Consider the following 21150-nt stretch of genomic DNA (forward strand, 5'->3'; position numbering starts at 1 on the left):
CTTGTCTTAGCCAACGAGGATTTTCATGTACCAGTAGTGCATGTTATGACGATTTACTTGGCCGTGATTGGTGAAAGAGGATTCGTCTGAAAATAGTACATTGAAGAAAAAATTTTCATTCAATCTTAATTTTTCCATAGCCCAAGTACAAAATTGCACACGATTTTCGAAATCATCGCCATGTAATTGTTGTGTAGAGAGACATGATACGGATAAAACTTATTAAGTTTCAAAATCCGATGTACAGTCGTTAACCAAATGTTTGAATCTTTTGACAATTGACGGCAACTTACATGAGGATTAACATCTACAGCTGCTAAAACAGCTATTTGATTCTGTTCATTCGCAACCGATCTTGCTCGTGTTCGTTTTATTTCCTCCACGTTACCACATTCCAGAAATTTTGTAACCATTCGATATAAAGTTTTAGGACAAGGCGCTCTTTCTTCAGGAAATTTTCGAACATAAATGCGATGGGTCTCAACGAAATTTTCACGGCTTTCACCGTAAGCTAACACCATCTGAATTTTCTGTGGAGTAGAGAAGTGCTCCATTTTTGCTTTGATCACAATGATTTTTTCGCTTGAAATTTTTATCCCACGTGCAAGTTAGCGCACATCCATAATCGATTTACTCGATTTATAATCATTAAAAGAAAATTTTTGTAATCAATTTTCTAAGAGGATTTCAAAAGCTAAGAAGAATTTTAATATTATTTTACGTTTAATTAAATCGTTTTTTTATTAATTAATTTTTTTAAATTACATTTTGAAACATGTTATTTTGTTTTTGTTGATATATTCACTACGGAGAGTATAAGAAAAAAATTTTATGGGCGAAAAGTTATCAGTTTGTCAAGTTGTTTAAGTGCCATTTGAAAAAATAAAAATGACGTCAGAAGGGCCTTTAGGCAACCCTGAAAAAAATTCTGTTCATGTATACAATGTGTTCCCCTTCTCACCAAAAAAAGTTTACTTGAAACGTTTTTCGATTTGAGTTTTTGTTTTAGAGATATAAGCATATGTCATTTTAAATGAAACACCCAGTATATATATTCCTTCAGCCGAAATATTTCTGTACCTTAGAGGTAAAGGATTATTCCATAATTTTAGGTTTTTTAGAAAACAATGTTTAAAGCTTTAAAATACAATTCTTTATCTATTCTTTACCTACAATTCAAAAAAAATTGTCGAAATCGGATAATAAATACAAATTTTACGAGGGTGTTCCGCTTTCAAATGGGTTACACTGTATACTACTAATATACCGGGCGTTTAATTTAAAATGACATATGCTTATATCTCAAAAACAAAAACTCGAATCGAAAAAAGTTTCAAGTAAACATTTTTTGGTGAGAAGGGGGACACATTTTACACATGAACAGAATTTTTTTCAGGGTTGCCTAAAGGCCGTTCTGGCGTCATTTTTATTAAACTCTCCGTTGTGAAGATATCAACAAAAACAAAAATAAAATAACATGTTTCAAAATGTAATTAAAAAAAATTAATTAATAAAAAAAAACGATTTAATTAATCGTAAAATAATATTAAAATTCTTCTTATCTTTTGAAACCGTCTTAGAAAATTGATTAAAAAATTGTTTTTAATGTTTATAAATCGAGTAAATCCTGTTCTAAACCTTGTTTGGATGTGCGCTAACTTGCACGTGGGATAAAAATTTCAAGCGAAAAAATCATTGTGATCAAAGCAAAAATGGAGCACTTCTCTACTCCACAGAAAATTCAGATGATGTTACCTCAGCGAAATTTTCACGACTTTCACCGTAAGAAAATTTCGCTGAGGTCCATCGCATTTATGTTCGAAAATTTCCTACAGAAAGAGCGCCTTGTCCTAAAACTTTATATCGAATAGTTGCAAAATTTCTGGAATGTAGTAACGTGGAGGAAAAAACAAACACATGCAAGATCGGTTACGAATGAACAGAATCAAATAGCTGTTTTAGCAGCTGTAGATGTTAATCCTCATGTAAGTTGCCGTCAATTGTCAAAAGATTCAGGCATTTCGTTAACGAGGATACATCGGATTTTGAAACTTAATGAGTTTCATCCGTATCATGTCTCTCTACACCAACAATTACATGGCGATGATTTGGAAACTCGTGTACAATTTTGTACTTGGGCTATGGAAAAATTAAGATTGAATGAAAATTTTTTCTTCAATGTACTATTTTCAGACGAATCCTCTTTCACCAATCACGGCCAAGTAAATCGTCATAACATCCACTACTGGTACATGAAAATCCTCGTTGGCTAAGACAAGTCGATCATCAAAAACCTTGGTCAGTTAATGTCTGGTGCAACATTGATGGCAATAAAATAATTGGACCTTTTTTTATTGATGACAATTTGAATGGCAGAAAGTATCGGATTTTTTTTGTTGAACGATTTACCGGTTTTGTTGGAAGACCTTACTCTGGAGCGATGACTTGCGCTATGGTATCAGCATGATGGATGTCCATCTGATTATGCTCTAGCCGCAACAGAAGTTTTAGACGAAATGTTTTCTGAAAAAGTTCCCCCGATTTCTTTCTTTGGGGTTACCTTAAAGAGAAAGTTTATAACCAGGTTCCAACAACACCAAACGATACGAAAAACTGTATCAGAGCAGCTTGCGAATCAATAATTGAAGAAATGCTTAGCAATGTGCAGAGAACGTTTTCAATGAAAATTCAGAAATGTTTAGAAGTGAATGGTCATCATTTTAAGCATTTAATCGATATATAAAGGTAACTTTATAAATTTTAATCAATGTTCTAAGGTGATTTCAAAAATGAAGAAGCATTTTAGTACTATTTTACGTTTAATTAAATCGTTTTTTTTTAACTAAATTTTTCTAATTACATTTTGAAAAATGTTTTATTTTTCTTTTGAAGATATCTACTTCATAACGCAGAATTTAAGAAAAAAATTTTTTTATGCAAAAAATACTTAGTTTGTCAAGTTGTGTACCCTGTGCCAAATTCTCTTCTTTGTCTAAATTGGCACGATTACTCTTCAGATGCTGTCAAATAGATTGTCAATTGTTGTATCAGAGTATCTTATACAGGTTGGTCCTAAATTGAATTACCGTTTCAAGAGGTGTTAATCAGGTGATTTGTCAGGCCAGGAAATTGAACCTCCCCCTCCAATCCATCGCCCAGCATAATCCCGATCTAAAGCTTCACGTGCTGGACACCCATCATTTTGCAGCCACATATTTTGTCTTTCTTCCCTGTTCAATTTTACAAGTAACGTTGGTAAGACGACATCTAAAAAATTTCAGTACTTCTCCCCATTCAACACACCATCAATACAGTATGGACCGATCAATTTATCACCAATTATGCCGACCAAGGTCGTTGATGTTCTACTTCACGCAACCACCTCGGATTTTCAACGCTCCAATAGTGCATGTTATGTCTATTGACTTGTCCATTGTTTGTAAAAGAAGCAAAGAAATTGACGTCCAACCACATTCGTTCTTGTGCCCATTGACAAAATATTAATCGATTTTCAAAATCACCTCCATAAAGCTGTTGATGCAATGAAATGTGGTATGGGTGATACTTGTTGCGCTTTAATATTCTTAAAATGCTGATCTTCGATATGATTCGACTTGAGGATTTACCTCAACGCTAGCTAATACCGCAATTTCCTTTCCTTCCGTAGTTACAGTTGCTCGCCGAGTTCTTTTTCTTGATTCCACATTTCCAGTATTAGTGAAATCATTCACAACTCTGTCAAAGGTACTTCTCGAAGGCTTATTTCGATCAGGAAAACGTTATCGATACAAAGCTATACTATCAGCAACTTTTCTGCCACTTTCTCCATAAATAAAAATCATTTCGACTTTTTCTACCACACTTAGAGTATCCATGATTTAATGACTTAGTTTAAACACTTTGCCTTAATGTAAAACGATGGAATGAATTCAGAATTTGTTGCCAAGCAGTTTTTATGCAAATTTAGTTTAACCTGTTACATTTTAAACCAAGTCTCTGAAAGTGATATTTTGAAAATGCCGACATAAGCAGTTCCACGAACTCTTGTTTTTTATGCGTTATTCTATTATCAAATTGACAAAGGCGGAGAAATGTCGGAACCTTTTTTCAAAGGTATTGAGCCAGGTCACCCGATGTACCTCCCTCTTCTGGATTTTTTTGTTGAGCATTCTTAAATAGTATTTCTATGTAAAATGAACTGTTTTCGAGATGATCGCTTGTCTCAAGTTAAATGGACCAGCCTCTATACATACAGTATGTCCCCGGATCGAGTTACAAAGAGGAAAAAAAATTTATTACTGATGTTTCAAATTTATCTCAGCATAAATAATGCGTCGGATATGTTCAAACCACTAAATCGCACGAATTTCATACTCTAACTATAGAAGTTAACTAATTATTCTCATTTTTATGTAAAAATTTGACCTTTTTTCTAATCTAAAAATTTTTCACAGTTCAATTTATGATATGTAACCGTAGAAGCGTGATGTAAATCCAAATTCTACACTCTCTAGACGAAGTCAACATTTCAAAAAGTAAATGTGTGGGGTGCTATAACATATCACGGGGTAATTGGGCCATATTTCTTCGACGAAAATGTAAATCAACAGAAATATTTGGATATGTTACAAAATTATTTCAATGAACTTGATGAATTACCCTTAAATTTTATACGGTCAATTGCGGTACATTCAGCGAGACGGTTGCCTAGCTCACCATCACACATTGTGACCGAATGGTCCTATTTTATGACCAGCACATAGTCCTGATCTTACAATTATGGATTTTTATTTTTGGGGACGATTGAAACAAATTGTATACCGTGAACCATTACAAGGCAATGCAGAACTATTAAAACTAAGAATAATTAATGCGATGGAATCTCTACCACTGGCGACTCTACCAAATTCGTAATTCTTTCAAAGAATTTAGAACTTGTCTTCAAATATGTATGTGCCGAATAGTTGATTTGTTCACTTACAAACTTACATAGTGTTATATACATTTACATTTAATAGTATGTTATTCAACAAGCGTATAATGGCGGCTGTTACCCACGAAGAAGAAGTTGCAACACGAGCGAGCGAAGCGAGCGAGTGTTGTAATCTGAGTGGGTAACATCCATTATACGCAAGTTGAATACTATACTTTATCTACAACTATTTAATTTTGAAAAAAAATCAAAAAAACGAAAAAAAAATAAACTTGATAGACATTTCAGACATAACCTCAATATAAGAAAGCTGTCATTTCTGTTAATATTTTATTTTTTGATTAGTAGGCAGTGTCAGAACTGTGGAATAATGGCCTCATTATTCAACACTTTGTCTGTCATGGGTAATGAGTGTCATTACCCGTCAAAAATCAAATGTATAACGAATAGATAATTCAATAGTTGTAGATAATAGTATATTATTCAACAAGCGTATAATGGCGGCTGTTACCCACGAAGAAGAAGTTGCAACACGAGCGAGCGAAGCGAGCGAGTGTTGTAATCTGAGTGGGTAACATCCATTATACGCAAGTTGAATACTATACTTTATCTACAACTATTTAATTTTGAAAAAAAAATCAAAAAAACGAAAAAAAAATAAACTTGATAGACATTTCAGACATAACCTCAATATAAGAAAGCTGTCATTTCTGTTAATATTTTATTTTTTGATTAGTAGGCAGTGTCAGAAGTGTGGAATAATGGCCTCATTATTCAACACTTTGTCTGTCATGGGTAATGAGTGTCATTACCCGTCAAAAATCAATTGTATAACGAATAGATAATTCAATAGTTGTAGATAAAATATTTTATTCAATTATTTAGCCATATTTTAATTTGATTTATCCGTATATTTTCACTAACAAGTTGTAAGTTTTATGGTTTCTATGGTTACATATCATAAATTGAACTTGAAAATTTTTCAATTTAGAAAAAAGTCCAATTTTACATAAAAATGGGAATAATTGGTTAATTTCTATAGTTAAAGTATAAAATTCGTGCGATTTAGTGATTTGAACATATCCGACGCATTATTTATGCTGAAATAAGTTTGAAAAATCAGTAATAAAAATTTTTTTCCTCTTTGTAACTTGATCCGGGGACATACTGTATATATATTTTCATTTTTAATCTCTTAAACAAATTTTTTTCGATTTTTAATGTATTCTATTTTAAGCCCTTTTACTTACATTATTTACAACTTGTATTTTTAAAACCAGTTTCGTTCTTTACATTCTTGTACCAATTTATTTTTATTGTACCACTTTTGGTCTGAGCATTTTAAAGTGTCTCTCAATTCTCGTGTTTGTTTATTACAATGTAAGTTTTTATACTTTAATTTTATTTTTTACTTAGGTATTTTAAAATGTTTTGTATCGCTTTGTAGAAGACAACTGATGATGGACCTAATGGTCCAAAACTAGTCCTGTCAATTAAATTAAATAAATAATACCAGCAAAAAAGATTTTTTAATTAATTGGTAATTGTCTTTATATTCCACTTCCAAAACATCAACCTACTCAAACACAATTAAACTGTCTGTCAAACAAAAGTCTCTCCACCTTAGAAAGGCCCTTTGTAATGGAAAAAGTAAATAAAATTTAGGTATTTAAATAAATAACTTCTTTCTCACTATAAAAATTAATATATTCAGCATTCATCAGCTGATGATGGCCTATTAGCCGAAACCGGTTCTGAACATATTAATTTTTATAGGGAGAAAGAAGTTATTTATTTAAATACCTAATTTTTATTTACTTTTATGACTTTCAACATGGTTTACCAAAAATAGAGAAAAAATTGTTTTTATGGTTTGCCATTGCAAAAAAAATCAAACTTTATTAAAAAAAATCATTAAATAATTTTAAACAATCATTTCTAATTCTCTAGCATAATCTATAGATTGTTCAGCAAGTTCCCTCGAAGGAATCGGTTCCATATGCAATTTTTGTTCTTCAGAGGTAAAGTGAAAGAATTTATTTTTATCCAATTTCCAGCTTTTCGTTTGAGTACCAAAAACTTTGGCAGTTTCTTCATTAGGAAGATAAAGCATTCTTGCTGCATCTTTTAAAGATATCTTTTCGTAAGCTTTTTCTAAGCAAACAGAAATCTCCCCACGGATTGTATCCAACAAGATATCCATAAAAAAGTTATAATTAGCTGCTGGAACATTACCTTTAGCTAAAAATATTTTATTATAACTTCCTTCCATTAAATACTGTTCAATAGACAACGGATGGCGGATGTAAACATCATTTTGAATATGATCTGCTGGCAATAATTCTAATTCAGTATGGAACTCAGCAACGCGATTTTGTGACAACAAAAACAACAAATTTAATCCCAATAATTGATATTTGAAAGATGATTCTGGCAATTGAGTGTTGTAATCAAAATAATAACACTTTAACTGAGCCATATAACGTTCAAACGATGGTATATCTTTAGCTTCAATACTCCATTGTACACCAATTTCCAAAATATCTCTAGCTAATAAAAGCTCTTGTTTGGATGCTGCAGCATTTGATGTTGGCAAAAACATCAAATTAGTTAAACCAATCTAAAAAAAAACGATTTTAATATATAAAAACAAATTTGAACATAACCTTACTTTTAATTCGGCAAGTAAATGCTCACATTTACTTAAATTGGGTTTTGGAGTGTTCCATTCACTTTTTAATTGTTTATATAACGCAGCCACATCGTTTAAGCCCGGCATGTTTTATCGATTTACAAAGAACTAAACGTTTTTATTAAATATTTGAGAAACTTGCGAGTCACTTTGACGTTTCTTTGACAGAACGAAAATAATTTAGATTTAGCGCCATCTATGATTTGGTAAATTATATTTTTGTAATAATAAATTTCTTTTTTAATATTTATTTCATTCGTGTAATTTGTGTTTTTAAAACGTTTCAAATTAATTAATATAATTAATTGGGTTAAAATAAGTTTTTTAAGATTACGCTTTAACTATATAGGTCCCTGTAGTCGGTAACTAATTTAGTTTTTCCTAAACATCTTGAAAACGTGCATTAATTTTTCTTTATAACTATTAGTAATCGATAGGTTGATTTTTTTTCCTAATTTTAAAAGTATTTATTATCCAAAAAATAATTAAGTCATTCTGGGAGGTGAAAAATTTTGAGTCAGGGTGAAACTACTAGGTCAATATAGTAAAACCTCCAAAAGGTTTGACGTTACCAGGCCTAACTTTTTTTTATCCTTTTATCTTTCTTTCCTTATCTTGATGTTTGTTTGCTTAGTTTTTCAGTTATAAGCAGAGCCCGGACAGTTTAGGAAAAGTGCGCCCCTCTACACGAAACGATTTCCATGACAACGACGTAAGTACGTTGTTGTCGCTTTTGACACCTTTTAAGTTACTCTTCAAAATTGAATTTCGAAGAGCGATGAGCGTACCTTAGCGAAGAACTTGCAGCGCAACATTAACTAATGAATTAATAAAAATAATATAAAGATACGCACTGAATTATTCATTTTTGGTTTTATTAAATTTATAATTAATAAATTAATTATAATTTATTTCGTGACATAAGGTATGACGTATCCGACAGCTTCGCACGCTTCGATTGAATATTGAGACTGGAGTGGGAGGCGTTTTAGGATAATTTTCCTAAACTGTCCGGGCTCTGGTTATAAGTTATAACGCAAGAATCATTGATGATTTCTCATTTCATTCTTCAGCAAAGATTAAGGCTCAGCTAAGGCTTAAATAAACAATTTTCATTAATATATCCATGTAAAAAATTAAGTTGGAATAATTTTATCGACTGAAATCTTCAAAAAATTGTCAAATTTCGAAAAAAAAAAAATTCCCTAGAATTGTAACTATAAAAGAGTATTCTAATATAAGTATATAGTAATATAGTAATACTATATTAGAGAGAGAACAATATTTATTTGGAATATAAAAATAATAACTGTAACAAATACGAATAAATAAAAAAAATACATATACAGGTGTCCCACCTAAGTTGCCTCGGTTCATAGCCGAATTATGATTGAGTTTTTCAAAAAATGTTTCAAATAAAAGTTGAATCGAATCATATTGTACATATTTTAAAATTAGTTTCAGTAATGGCGGACTTCCGCTTCTACCGGAAATGGATATCAACTTTGTTATTTTAAATAGAACATCCTGTATATTATTGCATTTTTGGATTCCTCGTGAAATTTCATTGGTACTTTGTTAAGGATACCTTAGGTCTAACTGGTATCGTTTTCAAATTATATGACGATTTTCGAAAAAAATGACATTTGCAGCATCTTATAAATTTGGCAATATTGCCGAAACTGTGAAAGCTAGAAAGATTTGGTTTTCTGTTTTGGATTAACAATAAAAGAGCACACGTTTGCTAATAGAAAATTATGCATTTATATTACGGAGTTCTTAAGTAGGGATCTGTAATTTTCGAACTTTTTAATCATGGATAACTTACTTTTTTTAAATGGAACAATATACCAATTTTTGCATAACTGGATGTAAAATTTAATTTCCTTTTAGTTTTATACAGTTATCATGGTGTCTATCTTCAACGGTTTTGGAGATATTCCCGATTTTTCAGTTTTTAACGATAGATACTTATTTCGCAGCGCCGGCCACCTTCCCCTCGCATTTTACCAGGCTTGGGACTGGCAGAAATATTACTGGCATGCTTAAAAAGTGGCCAACAAAACACAACAAGACCACTGGAAACAAAACAGAAATAAAAAAACACTATTGCATCAAATGTTCAAAATGTTGTCCGTTTTGTTCACTACATAATAGAAATCGTTTTTGTAAGGAGTTTTGCACATTTCTGAGAATTTCTGGTGTGATTTCTTGAAAAGCTCTTACAATGCGTTGACGCATATCGTCAGGAGTAGTTGGTGATGTCTCATAAACCTTGCTTTTAATGAAACCCCATAAAAAGAAATCGCAAGTGGTAAGATCTGGCGATCTCGGAGGCCATCTAACAGCGGTCCGGAAAGGACACATCCAAATACCGACGTACTTGGGCGGTATTGTGCGGTGGAGCACCATCGTGTTGGAACCACATCTACTAACGAATAGCTAGTGGAATATTTTCCAACAGAACGCCCAAACTATTTTCTAAAAATTCTAAATAAATCCTACCCGTCAAACGTTGATTATGAAAGAAAGGGCCTATGATATGCGTTCCAATGACACCTGCCCAACGTTCACTGACCATCTGTACTGGCTATGCGTTGCTAGGAATCGATGGGGGTTTGTTGTATTATAATAATGACAATTGTGACGATTCACAAACCCATTTTTGTGAAAGGTAGCTTCATCCGAAAACATCACCTGTCCGAAAAAATTCGCATCAAGATTAGTTCTTTCAATTGCCCACTGACAGAATAACAGCCTGCTTTCGCAATCGCCTTCAGTAATTTACTGGTGCAACTGGATTCGATACGGATGATAATTATATTTTCTTAAAATCCTGTGTACCGAAGATTTACTGATGTTTGTCCTCCTACTTATTTCACGCACACTAGATTCTGCATTTTCTTGCACAGCTAACAATACGTGCAACTGGTTTTCATCCGTAAGTAAGGAGTTATTACGGTTGCGCTTAGTACGTTTTACGGATCCAGTATTTGTAAATCTTTCCAGTTTCTTTCCAGATATTGTTGTGCGTAAAGTCTTGACGCTAACAAAGCGTTCTTGTTACATTCGCCGAGAACGAAAACCATATCGACTAATTCTTTCCGCGTATGTGACATTTTTAATTATTATGTTAACAAATAATACTTTGAAAACCAGTTCTAATGCGTAGAACACTAATGACAGTTCTAATGCGTGGAACAGTAATGACAGTTTACCTAGTTTGTTTTCCAAGCCTACTTCAATTTTTAATAGTATTGCAAAGCGTCCATTTCATTTTACCAGTCCTAAGCCTACTTCGCAATACATATCTATCGTAAAAAACTGAAAAATCGGGAATTTCTTCAAAACCGTTGAAGATAGACACCATGATACCTGTATAAAACTGAAAGGAAATTAAATTTTACATCCAGTTATGCAAAAATTGGTATATTGTTCCATTTAAAAAAAATAAGTTATCCATGATTAAAAAGTTCGAAAATTACAGATCCCTATTTAAGAATTCCGTAATATAAATGCATAATTTTCTATTAGCAAACGTGTGTTCTTTTATTGTTAGTCCAAAACAGAAAACCAAATCTTTCTAGCTTTCACACTTTCGGCAATATTGCCAAATTTATAAGAAGCTGCAAATGTCATTTTTTTCGAAAATCGTCATATAATTCAAAAACGATACCAGTTAGACCTAAGGTATCCTTAACAAAGTATCATTGAAATTTCACAAAGAATCCAAAAATGCAATAATATACAATCTGTTGCATTTAAAATAACAAAGTTGATATCCATTTCCGGTAGAAGCGGAAGTCCGCCATTACTGAAACTAATTTTAAAATATGTACAATATGATTCGATTCAACTTTTATCGGGAACATTTTTTGAAAAACTCAATCATAATTCGGCTATGGACCGAGGCAACTTAGGTGGGACACCCTGCATAAAACAAATACAGGCATCCACGACGACCGTCCATTAGAACTTTACGGGGTTCTGGCCAATACAAAAATTTGAAAATTCAGATTTAAGTATTATTAATTGCGTTCTCTTCGACTAAAATATTTTCAAATTTCTAGCACTTCCGGTTATACCGGAAGTCGCCACCTACTTTATTTTTTTAAATAGAACACCTAAATAGGACACATTTTTCAATAAACCCTAATTATTTCCCAAACTATAAATGTTAGGTATAGGACACATGGGATATAAAAGATGTAAAATGAGACTCCGAAGACGACTAAGTAATAAAATATAGGGGGTGCCATTTAAAGAAATGAAGTTATGGTACTTCCAAGTTTCGAAAAGTTAACGTGCCATAGTAAAGTGACCGAACGTTCTAGACAGCCATACTCGGCACCAAAACATACTCCACCATGTTGCTTAAGCATGTTCTGAATCCTAAATTGATACCCCAAAAAACGAGTGTTCTCTGATTTTTTGAACAAATGTCTGCTGGAGCAGATTGTTCTAGAAAAATTCGAATAACTCGAGAACGGCCGAATCAAATTGCAAAAAATAAAGTCATTCATAAACCTTGAAAACAGACAAATCCAAATTGTAAAAATATACAGGATGTTCTATTTAAAAAAATAAAGTACGTGTACGTCCGGTATAACCGGAAGTGTTAGATATTTGAAAATATTTTAGTCGAAGAGAACGCAATTGATAATACTTAAATCTGAATTTTCAAATTTGTATTTTGGCCAGAACCCTGTAAAGTTCTAATGGACGGTCGTCGTGGATGACCCTGTCCAAAAGTCCAAAAGGGAGACCTGAGACCTGAGTATTCCTGCCCAAAGAGTATTGATTTTATGAAAATTAACAAAAATTAAGGCCAAACTTAGTTTAAAGAAGAATAAAATTCATAAACATTGCTCTAGATTCTAGGCCTTTTCGATGGTGATTGTTCTGAGCTAGTGTCATCGCTATCGCAACCATCGCTGTCATCTATTCCTAAGCCACACATCATGTCACCATGTGACTCCATTGCTGACCCTACTGCAACTTCTGGAAATTCTTCATCATCAGGATAATCCATGTCTTCGAAGACATGTCTACTTCACCAGCAAATTTCCGCAAGTATTGCACTCGGCGTCAAATGAGTTTGAAAAAAAATCTCATAGATATTACCTAATTTCAAATGACATAGCAACTTGATGGTTTCGCCTTGTTCATCAGATTCAGTGGCCAATTGTCTGCTGAAGTAGTCCAGATGATGATATAAATAGTGAATTTTCAAGGACATGTGGACGCTAATTTTCGAGAACGATGTTAATTAACATCCTTGCGACAGAAATATCGTAGTTGCTAGAACGATGCTTTCCCAACAAGCCTTGTATTACTTTTTAAATTGCGTTCCAAGCATCCAATTCAGCCTCAATCAAAATATTGTTGAATGCGTTACTTTTAATAAGCTTTCGTATATCTGGACCATTTAGTACGCCTGATAGAAAAAATTAATTTATTGCGATAGAAAATCATGAGAAGTATGTTTGGAAAAGTTGGAATTTTCCACGAAATTGAACAAATGAATGTTATTATAACTACCTTCTTTAATTTTACTTTCGCTGAGTCTCGGGCAAATTAATTTCAAACACAAGAAAACTGTATCTCGTTTGGCGACAGTTTTGATGAAATTATTAACAATTCCAAGTTTAATGTGCAGTGGAGGCAGCAATAATATGTTTCTTAAATCTTGTGTCCCAATCGTACAAAAAGCACATACATTTTATATAGTCGCTTCAAAGACTGCAAAGCAATGCTACAACTTTTAAATCGCAGCATATGCGCCACATAATATATGTTTAGCGTAGTTAACCATTTTTAAAAGATGTTGTAGTGCATCATATATTTCTTTCGTTTCTCTACTATATGCGATTGGAACCGAAGGTTTTTCATTGGTCTTATGCAGCAAAACCGCTTTTAAGCTGAGTTTTGAACTGTCAATAAATCTGCTTCATATTTTATTTCCATTGCGTCCATCAATTTTCCTACATCCGAGCAATATGCAGAAGTTTTTTCATCATTCACGACAAATAAACTTTGGAGTGTTGCCTGACGACTTCGACAAGCTGTGACTTTCGTACCGGGTGCCAAAAAATTGTTTGATTTCAAAAACGAAGCCAGCTGTTCTGATTTATGCTGTGCTAATTCCAATTTAGTAACAATGGAATCAAGCTGATTTTGATTTATTAAAACAGGCTGATTGGATACAGATGGTTCGGGATCATATGAGGGATCATCACTTGAATCATATGTTAGTGTAAAAGTCGGAGCAGTCACAGAAGATAGATTTGGGCTAAAACAGTTTGGCACAGGAATGTAGCTCGAATGAGGCAATGGTCTTTCGCCACTTGCAATACCAACGTAATTATACGATTTTCTAATTCAATGCATTATGACCGTCGCCAGAATTAGTCCAAAGCATTGGAATACCGAATGGCAATTCGGTATTTTTGTTCACTATAACATTTTGGTGGAAGTACACCTCGTATGTTTAAACAAAATATGCACTGAAATTTCCCTTTTTTCATGTTTTGGTACATATTTACCGCAGCAATAGCAAAAGCAATTTATACCTGGCTTGCACACTTCTATTTTTCGCGTTAAATTGAATGTTTATGTCCATATAAAATGTGAAATACGGATGCTTGGAACGCAATTAAAGAAGTAATAGAAGGCTTGTTGGGAAAGCATCGTTCTAGCAACTACAATGTTTCTGTTGCAAGGATGTTAACATCGTTCTCGAAAATTGGCGTCCACATGTCCTTGAAAATTCACTATTTACATCATCATCTGGACTACTTCAGCAGACAATTGGCCACTGAATCTGATGAACAAGACTAATGCTACCATCAAGTTGCTATGCCATTTAAAATTAGGTAATATCTATGAGATTTTATTTCAAACTCATTTTAATAAAAAAACAAATCACAGATACACAGGAAAACTGTCCCCGAGTGCAATACTTGCGGAAATTTGCTAGTGAAGTAGACATGTCTTCGAAGACATGGATTATCCTGATGATGAAGAATTTCCAGAAGTTGCAGTAGAGTCAGAAATGGAGTCACAAGTTGACATTATGTGTGGCTTAGAAACTGATGACAGCGATGATTGCGATAGCGATGACACTAGTCCACAACAATCACCATCGAAAAGGCCTAGACTCTAGAGCAATGTTTATGAACATATAAACTTTGATCTTCTTTAAACTAAATTTGTCCTTAATTTTTGTTAATTTTCATAAAATCAATATTCTTCGGGCAGGAAGATTCAGGTCTATAGCCCTTTTGGACTTATCTTATATTTGTTTTATATATGTATTTTTTTTATTATTCGTATTCGAGATTTCAGTCGATAAAATTAGTCCAACTTAATTTTTTACATGGGTATATTAATGAAAATTACTTATTTAAGCCTTAGCTAAGCCTTAGTCTTTGCTGAAGAATGAAATGAGAAATCATCAATGATTCTTGAGTTATAACAACTTATAACTGAAAAACTAAGCAAACAAACATCAAGATAAGGAAAGAAATATAAAAGGTCATTAAAAAAAAGGTTGGCCTGAGAACGCCAAATCCTTTGGAGGTTTTACTATACTGGCCAAGTACTTTCGTCCTGACTTGGAATTTCTCACCCCCCAGTCAATGACCCCGAAAATGTTCCACAGTGTAATTGATTCATTGTCAGTTACTTCCTACATTCGTATATGAATATGTATGTACCGGATTCATTGCAATTAACACTTTTGTTTATAAGATAATTGTGAAAAACCTTTATTGCTAATACGTACACAACATGGCTGAGCTCATTCAAAATGTCTAAAAAGCAGCAACTGAAAATAATGCTGTGGAATTGCAATGGTCTTCGACAGCATCAAAATACACTACCAATATTGACCACTATTTGAATAATACAATTAGTACTGAACAACATCAAACTACAGTGATAAAAGTTCAAACTACTAATAACTTAACATCTGTAGCAGCAACGTATATACAGAGTGTCCAAATTTCAATGGGTTTGCAGCATTGAGGTCTTATATACAGGGTGTCAGATAAAAAACGCCCCAAGCTGTAACTCTGTCATTTATATTCCGACTTTCATGAGCGAGGCATCAAACGAAATGGTTTGATGAATACTATGATTCATGCTACAAATAAATTTTTTCGAAGGCCATCTTCAGTTCTAAGCAATTATTAGCTTTTGTTTTTCAAATTGCTCCATATAGTTTTCTTCACGTCATAGGATAGAGATTGTTTTTCTGAATCCATTGATGTACAATACATCCATTTTGAATATAATTTTAGCAGAGAAAAGACACCTGTATATACAGGTTGTCACACAAGAACGCCGCGCCGCAAGCTGTAACTCTGTCATTTACCTTTCGATTTTTATGAGAGAGGTATCAAATGAAACGGTTTACTATGATGCATGCTACAAATAAACTTTTTCCAATGCCATCTTCAATTTCAAGCGTTATCAACTTTTGATTTTCAAATTGCTGGGTATGTTTTTCTTTATGTTATTGACTGGTTAGAGATTTTTTTTCTGAACCCATTGCTGAATAATACATTAACATTAATTGTAATTTTAGCAAAGAAAAACAATTAAAACATTTTCCAAACATTCTTGTGTGACAACCTGCATATACAGGTGTTTTTTCTCTGCTAATATTACATTTAAAATGTATGTATTGTACATCAATGGATTCAGAAAAACAAACTCTATCCAATGACGCGAAGAAAAATATACGCAGCAATTTGAAAAATAAAAGTTATAATCACTTGAAATTGAAGATGGCGTTGGAAAAAATTTATTTGTAGCATGAATCGTAGTCATCAAACCATTTCATTTGATACCTTGCTCATGAAAATCGGAATGTAAATGACAGAGTTACAGCTTAGGGCGTTTTTTATCTGACACCCTGTATAATCTAGAGTGTGTATACTGTTGCAGGTCACCATGTTAGATGTACCAACTTAGCGGGAAATTCGAAATTCTTATACAGGGTGTATCTGAATGACGTGCCCAAACTTCAGGGGGTGATTCTTTAGGCAATTTTAGGGGTACTTTAATATATGAACCATGGGCGACTTCGACTCCCCTAAGGAGCTACACCCCTCCAAAAATGGCGAAAAATTTTGGTTTAACTTGTTTTTCTCAAAAACCATAAACGTTAGGAAAATGAAATTTGGGGATATGTTTAACTCATAATAGGGCACGTTTTGACCCTATTTGTACTTTCAACCTACCCTTCTAAAAATATATGATAATATGTTCAATTTCATAGTGGTGTAAATATACGGACCCTAACAACTATACATTGGGACATAATAGAATTTATATATAATTAACAACAATTAAACAATTATTGTGATTTAATAAATTTTTCAAATTAATAACATTTGATTAGATAATTAACAACAATTTTGTCTAATGAACAACACAAAAGACAAAATACATATCCTATTACTTCTAATTAAACTAGAAAAATGTACATTTTGCCCGACAACTAAATATTGGGACATGGCACGATTTGTATTTCTAATATGGAATAACATCGCCCTTAGATTTTATAACCGCTTGAATTCGGTTGGGCATTAAATTCACTAAGGTTCTGCACTGTTCAGGTGTAAATCCATCCCAAATTTGTTTTATTTTGGCTTTAAGTTCTGCTAATGTTCGTTGTGGGTTGTTCCTCAAAGTTTGTTTCATTTTGTGCCACACTGTTTCAATTACATTCAGATCTGGACTGTTGGAAGGCCAAGACAGAACGTTAATATTTTGGTCGTCAAACCACCAGCCGCTCCATCCTGCTGAAATATATAATTTTCGCCAGGATTTTTTCGGCGTTCATGGTGCCATCAATAAATTCAAAGCAACCCCATACAGCCCCAAATCATTGTTCCTTTCGGAAATTTTACACAACGCAACGCTTTAATAGTATATTAAAAAACAAGTTTCGTAAGACACGTTTGAAATGCACGAATTCAAGTTGAAAAACGAGTGGCGAAGCCACGAGTTTTTTAATGAATGAGTGCTTTAAGTCTTATGAAACGTGTTTTTTATGCTATTTTTTGTAATTCGCGTTTCTATCCTTTTTTTTCTCAAAAATAAAATAAATTTTGACAAAGTAGGAAAATAGGTATGTAGCAGTTGGTAATATCGTAACACTTGAAAATAGAAATTTGAATTGACAATTAGAAACTGTCAAAACACAAAATGTATTCACCTGACAAACATGTTTCATGTACACCTCCCAAAATAAGAGAAATTGCTCAGAGTCCATGTCCTCATCATTGTGGACCTTGTATTTGATGCTAAGAACGTGTTTAAACATCCATAGACAAAAATTGTCACATTGACAACTAGAAAAATTAATGACCCAATGTCACCAACTTGAACTGGTTCCATAAAATGTTACTAAAATCTCATTACAGCATCGGATGCTGTAAAGAGTCTCATTACAGCACCCGTTTGAGTACTGTTATAGCTTCCATTACCGTAGCGAATTACAAAAACAATCTTTATGAAATGCCTCATGTTTATTGCGAATAACGCTTTTACGGTAATCATCAAATTTCGATTCATCGCTGAATATTACCCTGGAACAATCTTCTGCAGACCAAGACAGTTTAGATTATGCCCATGTGAGCCTGGCTTTCTTTTGTTTTTCTGTTAACAGTAATTTTTTTGCCTATAAAACAACAATTTTCTAAAAGTTTCATTTTTAAATTATTGCTTACAAGTAAACCTTGTAAAACTTTAATCCAATTTTAAGGATGCATTTGCGACATTGATAAATTTAATCCAGTTTCATTATTCCAGCAGTAACTTGTCTTAAAGTATTTCTTCGTCCTTTTTTGCAAATTTTTACAAGTATTCTTTTATTTCTATCAGAATCTTTGGACGACCTGAACTTATACCTTTTTTTTCTAAAATTTGCCCAGTTACTCCATAATGTTTAATTACATTCCACACTGTGCTTTTAGGAATATTAAGTTCGTTTGCTATTTCACGTATTTTTTATTGCGGCAATAATTTTTAATCACTAATTCACGGATTTTTGACCCTGTGGAAATACCACGCACCATTTTAAACGGATTTTAAACACCATTAAATACAGATTTACTCAACAGCAACAATGTTACAAACTTTGGAGCAAACCGGCAATTTGACATTTCATTTTACGTTATATCCACAGTTTACTTATCTTAATTTGTTCCATTTTTATGGAAGTTACTTTACACTGTCCCAATATTAAGTTGTCAGGTAAAATTTTTCTAGTGTAATTTAACAACAACTTTGTTCAAGAAACAAAGTTGTTGTTAATTATCTAATCAAATGATATTAATCTGAAAAAATTATTCAAACAATATAAACTGTTTAATTGTTGTTAATTATATACACATTTTATTTTGTCCCAATATGTAATTGTTTTTTTTTTTTTTTTTAAGTACTTTTATTCCCAGACCAGTAAATTAACATTACTATACAAGGCTTTTTCTTATACTAAATAAATGTCACATTACATAACTAAAAGGACCTCGTCACTTTACAAAATAATAAACATAAGTCAAATTGGATGGTAACATTTAACGTATTTTAAATCAAGTAGATGTCTTGTGGTAGTTTCCTTTTAAGACGACAGTGGATGTTCTTTTTGCTGAGGTTGTATGGCTGTAGTACTTCTGTGCATTGTATGCGTTCGTGAAACCGGGAAGTCATTTTAGATATAAAGGCTGTGATACTATCAATTTTTAATTCGTTGTGTAGTTGATCATTAGAGATATACCACTCGGAGTCTACTGCTATGCGTAGTATTTTGTTTTGTAAAACCTGAACCTTATTAAGATTTGTTTTAGCCGAGTTTCCCCAGACAACGCAGGCATAGGTAATGAGTGGTCGAATGAGTGTTTTATAAATTAGAATAGTGTTTTCGCATTTAAGTCTTGTTCTCCTGTTTATCAAGGGATACAGTTGTTTCAACTTTCCGTAACCTTGATTAACTTTTTGGAGTATATGGTATTTCCAAGTTAATCTTGTGTCAAGGAATATGCCAAGATATTTAACCGGTTCGTCCGAGTCGTTCCATCTAATAGTTTCTCCGTTAATTGTTAATTCCGGTGAGCTTTTAATTCGTTTGAGTGTAAAATTTTTAGCGATGCACTTGGATGTATTTATTGCTATATTCCAAGACTTGAACCATTTAACTAGGGTGTTTATAGCTATTTGCAGATTTTTAGTCGCATCCTCGAGTTCAAAGCTTTGCGCTATTAAGGCTGTATCGTCCGCATATGCCAGCATGTGAACATTTGGTTGTGGCATATCACTCATGCAGATGTTGAACAGGGTGGGAGAGAGGACGCTGCCTTGAGGTACACCAGCGAGTATATTTTTTGTTTCGGAGAGGGATTCATGAATTTTAACAGAGAAGGATCGGGTTTTAAGGAAGGATATTTGTATTTGCTTGATATTGCTGTCAAGATCCAGGTGTAATATTTTATAAATTAATCCGTTGATCCATACACGGTCGAAAGCTTGGACAATATCGAGAAATAAGGCGGTCGAGTATTGCTTCATTTCAAATCCGTTTTCAATTATGTTCGATAATCGTTGTAATTGATGACTGGTCGAGAACTTGTTTCTAAAACCAAATTGGAAGTGTGGAATCACATTCATTTCGTTTAATGCTTCACATAGGCGGTAATTAATTACTTTTTCTAAGATTTTAGACAATGTAGATAATAGACTAATCGGTCGGTAGCTGGTGATGTTGCTCTTGGGCTTCCCTGGCTTTAGAAACATAAGTACATGGGCGTGTTTCCAACAGTTTGGAAAATAACCTTGTTCCAGACAGGCATTGAGTAATCTCTTCAAAAACTGCACTACTTTTTCCGGTAGATTTTTTATGATCAAGTTAGGAATTTGATCAGGTCCTGGAGCTTTCTTAGTTTTCAGATTTTTAATAATCTGTCGAATTTCATTTATTGTGACTTTTTGGAAGTTACTAAGTTCAATACCGGATTATGGTTTTCGTTATATGATATCACAGAAGTTGTGAAATTTGGGGTGCTGAAGAAGTGGGGTCTGAATATTTTCTCCAGATATTCTGCAAAACCAGTACTTTTCTGTTGATCAGTTACTAAGTGTCCATTATCAATATTTAAAGTTGATATTTCATTAGATTTTCTCGTGATTCTTCTTGTTGCTTTCCATATTTCGTGACTATTGGGTTGTATGTTGTTTAAATATTGTTGAAAAGATTTTATGCAATACGCATCAAGTTCCTTTCTTATTTGTCGTGTTAATCGATTTACAATTGACTTGGTTGCAGGGTTTCTCGTCATTTGCCATTCACGTCGCAGGTTGTTTTTCTGGTTTATAAGAGATTGGATTTTTGATAGCGGGAGATAATTATCAAACTGCGGTTTACATTTGGGGAATGATGATTGTTTTATACAAATATTGATTGTTTTTGTGAGAAGGTAATTGTTAGGGGTCGTATATGCGTCAGGGTATATTTGTA

At 33.0% G+C, this 21150-nt stretch overlaps 1 protein-coding gene across 1 annotated transcript; it reads right to left on the minus strand.

The window, feature by feature from the left end:
* Positions 1-6793: 6793 nt before the first annotated feature.
* LOC111422365 (26S proteasome non-ATPase regulatory subunit 8-like) lies at positions 6794-7796 on the minus strand. The gene is made up of 2 exons (XM_023055569.2): positions 7605-7796; positions 6794-7553 (listed from the first exon to the last, which is right to left on the minus strand). The coding sequence occupies exons 1-2, from the start codon at positions 7710-7712 to the stop codon at positions 6858-6860; spliced, it is 804 nt and encodes a 267-aa protein (XP_022911337.1). The 5' UTR covers positions 7713-7796; the 3' UTR covers positions 6794-6857.
* Between the last annotated feature and the right edge of the window lie 13354 nt (positions 7797-21150).

The sequence above is a fragment of the Onthophagus taurus genome, chromosome 11 (genome assembly GCF_036711975.1).
Source record: "Onthophagus taurus isolate NC chromosome 11, IU_Otau_3.0, whole genome shotgun sequence".
Taxonomy (NCBI): domain Eukaryota; kingdom Metazoa; phylum Arthropoda; class Insecta; order Coleoptera; family Scarabaeidae; genus Onthophagus; species Onthophagus taurus.

Bases quoted from the DNA above. Each gene is read 5' to 3' on its own strand.
- LOC111422365 (XM_023055569.2), bottom strand. From the start codon at position 7,712: ATGCCGGGCTTAAACGATGTGGCTGCGTTATATAAACAATTAAAAAGT. The intron at 7,554-7,604 runs GTAAGGTTATGT...GTTTTTTTTTAG, and splicing joins ATTTACTTGCCGAATTAAAA to ATTGGTTTAACTAATTTGAT.